At 37.9% G+C, this 7629-nt stretch overlaps 1 protein-coding gene and 1 pseudogene across 1 annotated transcript; both read right to left on the bottom strand.

The window, feature by feature from the left end:
* Window positions 1–576: 576 nt before the first annotated feature.
* LOC141844542 (calcium-dependent protein kinase 20-like) lies at window positions 577–5657 on the bottom strand. The gene is made up of 8 exons (XM_074732577.1): window positions 4630–5657; window positions 3778–3901; window positions 3456–3599; window positions 3154–3306; window positions 2703–2818; window positions 2415–2582; window positions 1262–1492; window positions 577–983 (listed from the first exon to the last, which is right to left on the bottom strand). The coding sequence occupies exons 1-8, from the start codon at window positions 5128–5130 to the stop codon at window positions 837–839; spliced, it is 1584 nt and encodes a 527-aa protein (XP_074588678.1). The 5' UTR covers window positions 5131–5657; the 3' UTR covers window positions 577–836.
* An 834-nt stretch (window positions 5658–6491) lies between these two features.
* On the bottom strand, window positions 6492–7363 carry LOC141843933 (F-box/kelch-repeat protein At1g55270-like; annotated as a pseudogene).
* Window positions 7364–7629: the final 266 nt, after the last annotated feature.

The raw sequence follows: 7629 nt of genomic DNA, 5'->3' as shown, positions 1-7629 counted from the left end.
AATCTCTATTCTTGATTATTTTTTTATCATTTATTTATTTTTTATCTTACACAAATCTACTTGATTTTATTAAATTATTAAAATAATTGTTCACTCCTTTCAAATAGTTTAATGATGATTCTAATGTGTTCACATGGATTATCAAGTCCAAAACATTATCGCCTTCAAAATCATCATTGAAAATTATGAAGGTTTGTTACCTTTTATTGCTTCTATAATTACCAACTTTAGAAAGGCTAACATTTGTGGGGCTGTTGAACTTTTTTTTTTTGTTGGTGAATAACTCTTGAATATATTTTTAGAAATGAACTGTTTATATAGATGGGGATGAAGAAAATGATGGCTCTTGAACTATTTTTTTGTTTTTTTGTTGGTGAATTAATTTTTTTTTTTATATGATCTAAACTATTCTTGACTAGGCTATGATTTCATTTCGTGTCAGGGTTGACCTAGCATGAACTGACATAAGTAGTTTTTCTTCAAACCATAACTTTCATAAAACCTCTAATTAGAATGTAGAAATACTAATGGAACAAATCTATAAATAGTAAAAAGTTACACTTTGTAGAAATACTATTGAAAAGAAAATCTGTAAATCATAATATTCAAGTCACACTTTGTATAAGGTTACAAGTTGTATCTCCTCACTCTAAACTTGTGAAAATGCAGCATCTTTTTTGCACACCACATTATAAGAGGCAAATATTTACAATCATATACCTCATAATGGATCACTTTACTACATCAATAAAACCAAAGAATTCTGAATCAGACTGAAGCAAATAGGAAACTAAGGATTTGAAATTTGAGGTGTAGAGATTAGGCCCATTCACTTCTCACTTTTTAGAAGCAAAGACCCCATCTTTCATCAGTTTTGCACTTAGGCTGTTGAACCTCTCCCTTGAGTACTGCCGTGAAGCTTTCCTCCAATCTGTACCTGCCTTCATCATTGCAGCAAACTCTTCGTAACTTATTTTCCCATCCTGAGATTTAGGGGAAAGGAAAATTTTAATATGAGGAATGTTTTCCAATCTACAATCCAGCTAGAAAAGTTTGTAAATTTCAAACATCTATCCCACAAGAAAACCAGAAACAGTACGTTATATCTTCTTTTTTTTTTTTTTTTCTGATGCCTGGTATCATGCCTGAATTTGTAACACTCTACGAGGGTGCTTTATATATTTGTAGGGATAGCAGCCGAAACAGAATTGAAAAAGAAAGGTAGGAAAATTTATATCTAGCATAACTGTTGGTAACTGACCTTGTCTGTGTCTACATCACGAATAATGGCATTGATGACTTCTTCGTGATTCAAACCTAAGTCATCAGACAAGGAACTTTTGAGCTCTCCAATTTCAATATATCCACTCTTATTTTTATCAAAGTATCCAAAAGCTCTCTGCAGGTGCTCATCATTTCCAATCTTTCTGAGGTGAATAGAGACGGCAACAAACTCTCCGTAGTCCAGCAAACCATTTCCATCGGCATCAGCCTGTCATGAGGAAGGCAAATAAGTCCATAGCAGAAAAGTATTTTTCATGTAATAGACTTGCATTTATTGGTAACTACAAACTTGTAGTTGCTTGCTGTTCATTCTCTCTTAATTCATTGTTAAACTAATCAAGAAAACTAAGATGATCACAATCATGAAATCACATGTCATTTCGCGAGATCCAAATGAAACAAGTTAATCATTCATCAAAAGTATAGAGAAGCCTGAATCTTAGCCCCAACTTTTCGGAGGATACTTATGGCATAGTCAGTGGGGCAATGGGGTGGTTTGGAGATTTCCTTTGCTATTTTTAGTCTGCTCTAACCAAGATATCAAGTTTTGCCAGCTGAATTTGTCAGCGCCCACTCTTTGGATCTTGTTTAGTCAGCAATTCTTGATGAATTCCTTGATGGATCTAGTAGGTTTGGTTGGCAAGCTAGCTAATGAAGGGGAAGCAGAGTTGAGTTAGGGGTGGGAACCAGGTGGACTATTTTCTATAAGGTCAGTATTTCCTCAGTGGCCTATCTTGTGTGGAACTCTTATTTCATTAACAAAGTCAAAATGATGATTTGGCTCCTCCTGCATAACGAGTAAGGGTGCCAGTTAGCTGCAAACTTGGTTCTATTTACTCCATACATGCATCAACCTTAGCTCGATTTACTCTATACATGGAGAGTGAGGGTACTGGCTAGCCGCCTGGCTTTGGCAATTAGGAAGTTAACCTTGCTTCTCACCACCAAGAGTCCTTGTTATTGGGTTGTGGCTTAAGTTTGTGACTAATTCTTTGGGTTTGTTATCCCTTGTCACCTCATAATTGTGTAACAATGCCTATTCTCTAATGGAAATGGTGTGATTGCCGTAACCCACAGTTAATTTTTTTTATTAAAAAAAAAAGAAGATTGCATCTTCAGCAAGAACTTACTGCTTCCAATAATGCTTTGACATCTGAATCAGCAACCTGGTGTCCGAGCTTGCGCAAACCATACTTTAATTCGTCAAAATTTATCTGCCCTTTTTTGTTGATATCCATATTCTCAAACATTTCCTTTATGTCGGCAATCTCCTCCACAGACAAGTGTTCAGCTATCACCTGCAGTAATGCAGTTTTAGAATGAACATAATAATACTAGGTGTGTCTTGGAAATAATCAGCTGGACAAATGTCAAGCATTGACACAGAAAGAACCTTTCATGAAAGAAAATCTTCTTACCATAAGAGCTTTCTTTTTAAATTTATTCATCAATGAAAATTGCTGGAGTCTTGCTCGAACAGTTTCACCAAGATTTACATTGGGTGCCTTATTGGCATTCTGCAGCCAAGGGTGATCTGTAACACGTGCAGTATTAAGGCAAAGGTATTAGCAGATATTGCAATGTACTGATAAAACAATGTTCAGGAGGAACAGAGAATCAATTTGCACAACATGCTTGAGAAAAAGACAACTAAATCATCGGACTAACAAAACTCTTGGTTTTCTGAAAACCAGATCAAATTAATTTTACTCCACATTGTTGGAAGCACAAGGATATATTAGCTTTCAAAAGTATTATTTTGTGCTTTTAAAAATGCAGAATATTTAATTTAGTAGAGCATGAATTCGACTTGCAACTAGTCAGTTAAAAGTCACAAGACATAACAACAGATTGGAAATTAAGACTTGCCAAGCACTTGTTGAGCTGTCAAACGTGTCTTAGGATTTGGGTCAAGCATTCGCCTCACAAGGTCTTTAGCATTATCAGAAACCTTTGGCCATGGTTCTTTTTTAAAATTAATGACACCGCGAATGATTGCCTGTGCAATGCCTTGTTCCGTTTCTGCACAATCATTATACATTAAAGTAAGAGATGCTTCATGGAAAAATCTTACAGATTGAATAGAATTCATCAATAATAATAATAAACTGAAGCATCTAGCATATATAACACCAAACTAAGAAGTGTAGTGTTCCACAAACAAAATCTACCTGCCCAAAATGGTGGTACACCACAAAGCAAAATGTAAAGTATCACTCCTGCACTCCAGACATCAATTTCTGGGCCATAATTTCGTTTTAAGACCTCCGGGGCCATGTAGTAAGGACTGCCAACTATCTCGTCAAAGTGTTCACCTTTCCGACCAAAAGATAATTAGAAATAATTAGCTTACTAATGTAATAGGGATGAGTAAATGCTAATTTATTTACTATCCTGGAAAATGAATCAGTTGAAGCTCAGGGTTTAATGATTTAAATTTAGAACTGGAAGCCAAGATGGTATCAAAAGTCATCATTTCAAACTGTAAATTACCTGGTCTAAAAAATATAGATAACCCGAAATCAATTGCTTTTAAAGGGGCATTTTCCTTTTTGTTTCCAAACAAGAAATTCTCAGGCTTGAGGTCTCGGTGAATCACTCCTTGCTTGTGGCAATTCTGCAGTGACATGGAATGGCATAAGTAAATTTCAGACTCTAAAAACAGACTGCATCAACATTGCAATTCAAGTCATGTATTAAAGTACATAGCATAATCAAGTCACAATTCTAAATCCAACTTGAACAGACATAGCATAATCAAGCCACATTTAACTTGACCAAAGGAAATTAATATCAGTTTTGATTTTACTCACACAAAGAGTAGGACTAATTAGTAACATAATTACTGCAAAAAGGAGGAAATCGAAGTGTACTCTGAATTCTTCAAAACATACATCTGAACAAAGTTAACAAATCAAATGTACTCTTCTCTTACTTTATAAGTATTTAAATGAACTCCACTGTTCACTCCAATATTTTTCCGAAAAGAAAAAAAATGGACAGAGACAAAGCCATGTAATACAACATTAAGTAACTTAATGAATCTTAAATTGGTCTGCCAACAAATTAAGTAAATTCAATGTATAATGGAAGCTTTTGGCAAGAGATGCTCACTATGTAAAGTGATCTAAATGGTAATGGTTTAGAAATCAGAGAAGGCTGCTTTTTAACATATATTAATTTCTTTTAAACTTTTAACACAATTCTTGAAACTTTTTACACAATTCTTGAAAGAAGACGATTGATCTCCATGCATTAGCTAATCAAAGACAAAATGGACCGACGACAGGAGAATAACCATGTTGAATAAGAAACGCAAGCATTAGATTCGGCAAGGAGTAGAACCTGAACCACTTCAATAATGGTCTTGATGACCATGGCAGCAGCCCGCTCGGTGAAGTGGCCCTTCGCAACAATCCGATCGAACAATTCGCCTCCTTCACAGAGCTCCATGACGATGTGCACGGCATCGGAATCCTCATAGGTATCCTTGAGCTTCACTATATTGGGGTGTTCCTGCAAATGCTTCATGATCTCGACCTCCCTCCTCACGTCCTCGATATCGACAGCAGTCCGCAGCTTCTTCTTGGAGATGGACTTGCAGGCGAAATGCTCCCCTGTCTGCCTGTCTGTGCATAGGTAGGTCACGCCGAACTCCCCACGACCGAGCTCCCGGCCGAGGTCGTACCGGCTCTTGATGTCGCGGCCGGTGGGGTGCTTGAGTACTTCGAGGCCGGGCCTGTGTTGGGATTCTCGGTTGGGATTGATCGCGTAAGGGTTCGGCTTCTTTCTCTGAACCTCCCTATCGCTTTCCAAAACGGCGGGGACGGCGCAACAATTACCCATCGGATTTTACAGAGCTTTCAACAAAGATCCAACCTTTCGTCTTCCTCAGACTAATCCAATAAGATCGACTCCTTTCCCGTAAAACAAGACAATCATACAAAGGGTGGCAGAAGCTAAAAAATAAACTCAAATCTTTTCGCGCAAGTTACCACAAACTTCCCAAAATTCGAAATTTTCTGCAAGATCAAAGCTACTGCCCCCTTTTCAAAACCCTACTCCTCAACTCTTCCGGTTACCTCCGAATCGGAACTCGTAACTCAAAGCTCCTCCCACTCTGTCGTGCTGTATGATTGAATCTACTCCTTGCAATAAGAACTGCGGCAAAAGAAGAGCTCTAATTGGGCAGACGCGTGAAAGAAAGTACCACGAAGCCGCGATTTGATCCCCGGGTTCTAAAAATCATGGGTCGGAGGGGAAAACACGTAGGCACTAGTCGCGAATGGATCCCAACTTGGAAGGCAAGGAAGAAAGAGGAAGGAAGGGAGGTGGAATCCGCCATGGCGTGGGTCAAAATTCTCCGCTGGGTTCTTCCGCTTTCGCCGACGCATGTGAAGAGAATCCGGCGCAAACGTCCAATTCCCATCGTTGGTCAAAACAAAATAAATAAATAAATAAAATATTTAGTGCAAGAAGCTTCAGTGCACAAATTACACTTTACCCCCTCGTACTTTTATGGATTTACTTTGGCCTACACTGACTTAGTCAAGTCAAGCATGCTGAAAGTAGTGGCTTTAAGGCGTTCCTTATTTGATTAAACCTCCAAAATCTAATTATTCAGTATTATTTATTTAATTATATATATTAAATAGATTATCTTTCTAATTCACCTATTAGATAAATTAGAAACATAACCCATCATACGGCACCCTCGGAGTAACTGAAAGTATTTGTTGACATCCATGGAAGTTCGATGACAATGACCAGATGACCATACGAATAAAATGACTGACTAGACTCTTCTGTCAGTGAAATTTATCATCCCAACAATTTCATGTGATCGATCCCATCTGTGAGGAGGTAAATCAAGAAACTAAAATTGATGATGACGAAGAAGGGTATTGTTCGACTTCGTCGAGATTCAAATCTTTGTCCTCTTCTACAAGTATGTTCCATCATGTTGAAATCTCATCTCACCAAAAATTTCCAACAGATACTACAGTCTAAAACAGGAAATGAAGACAATATGAGGAGATTAATACAAGTGGGCAACTTTCAATGAAACTTCATCCATATGGTCTGAATAAATCTAGATGTATACGATAACAAAGCATATACTTGTAACTTTAGGCTCGACAGCATCACTCCATATATATGGTAGTGCTGGCCTGCATTCAAGAATGGAAACAGCGACAAGCACCAACTCATTCTTTGTGGATTTCCTTGCTGCTGCTGCTGCTTCCATTCAATGCAGTGCGTAGAATATTGCAAAATTTCCTACTTGGCTCCAGTCTGAAATGAAGCATCTCTTTGTCCCCACAAGTTGCTGGAGCAACCATGATATGTACGAGAGCGAAGGGATTGTGGCTGTAAGTCACCAGATAATGTAGTAAAACTAGTGGGTTGATCAAGGAACTATTTCCACTTCTTCCATGAGCTATCATGCTTGAAGCACCTGACAGTGGGTTGCAGAATATGACCCTTCGGTCCACCACGACCAAAGGCTTACTACAAAGTTCTTCAGTTGTCCTTTCCTTACCATCAAGAGAAACAAATGATGCAGCTTCATAGGCTTGAGAATTGCCTAGATGATATTTGCTGTCAATGAACTTGCTCCAAGAATCTGTCGCCCATTCAAAGACTCTTAAGCTTGCAGCCATCTCTGAAATCTGTTGTAAAAAGCCGTCCATTTAATGAGATGCAGGGATTTCTCAAGCCGGTAATCAACCCACCATGAATGGTGGACCAGGAGTTGGAAGAAGGTACGAGAACTTCACTCACAACCTGGCGGCCAGAGTCGATCCCTTTGAGAAACCATTTGCCCTCATAAACGTAACAACCCCGACAAAGGGCACCATCATAGTGCCCATTCCAGTGATGAATGCCCACTTGTTTTTGTTAGGATCATATACTTCAGCTGAATGAAGAATTCTTTGATTCCCTTCACATTCACCACCAGCAACATAAAGGCAGTTGTTCTCAACACATGAGCCAGCCAAAAAAAATGGCGTCTTCGGAGCATATCTGGAGTTTTGTGTCATTTGTTTGTCCAAGCATTGAAATAAACAACATGCATTGTAATACCCTTGCTTCAACTTGATCTGAATCCACCTGATCTATCCGAATTGATAGCCTTATTGATCCTTAATATAATTTTATCTTTATAGGAATCACTTTAGTACTCTTCACTTTTGTCATTATACTTTAGTTAATCTGCCTGTAGTAAACCCATGCCTATCACGAAAATAAACATGGAGAAAAGAAAAAAGAGTTTTAATCAAAATAATATAATTAATTAATCATATGATTTACTCCAACTTATATAATAGTTAGGGTATTCGC

The sequence above is a fragment of the Curcuma longa genome, chromosome 13 (genome assembly GCF_044706935.1).
Source record: "Curcuma longa cultivar G26 ecotype Majalengka, Jawa Barat chromosome 13, ITB_CL_G26_1.1, whole genome shotgun sequence".
Lineage (NCBI taxonomy): Eukaryota > Viridiplantae > Streptophyta > Magnoliopsida > Zingiberales > Zingiberaceae > Curcuma > Curcuma longa.
This window is presented reverse-complemented; position numbering and strand designations above follow the sequence as displayed.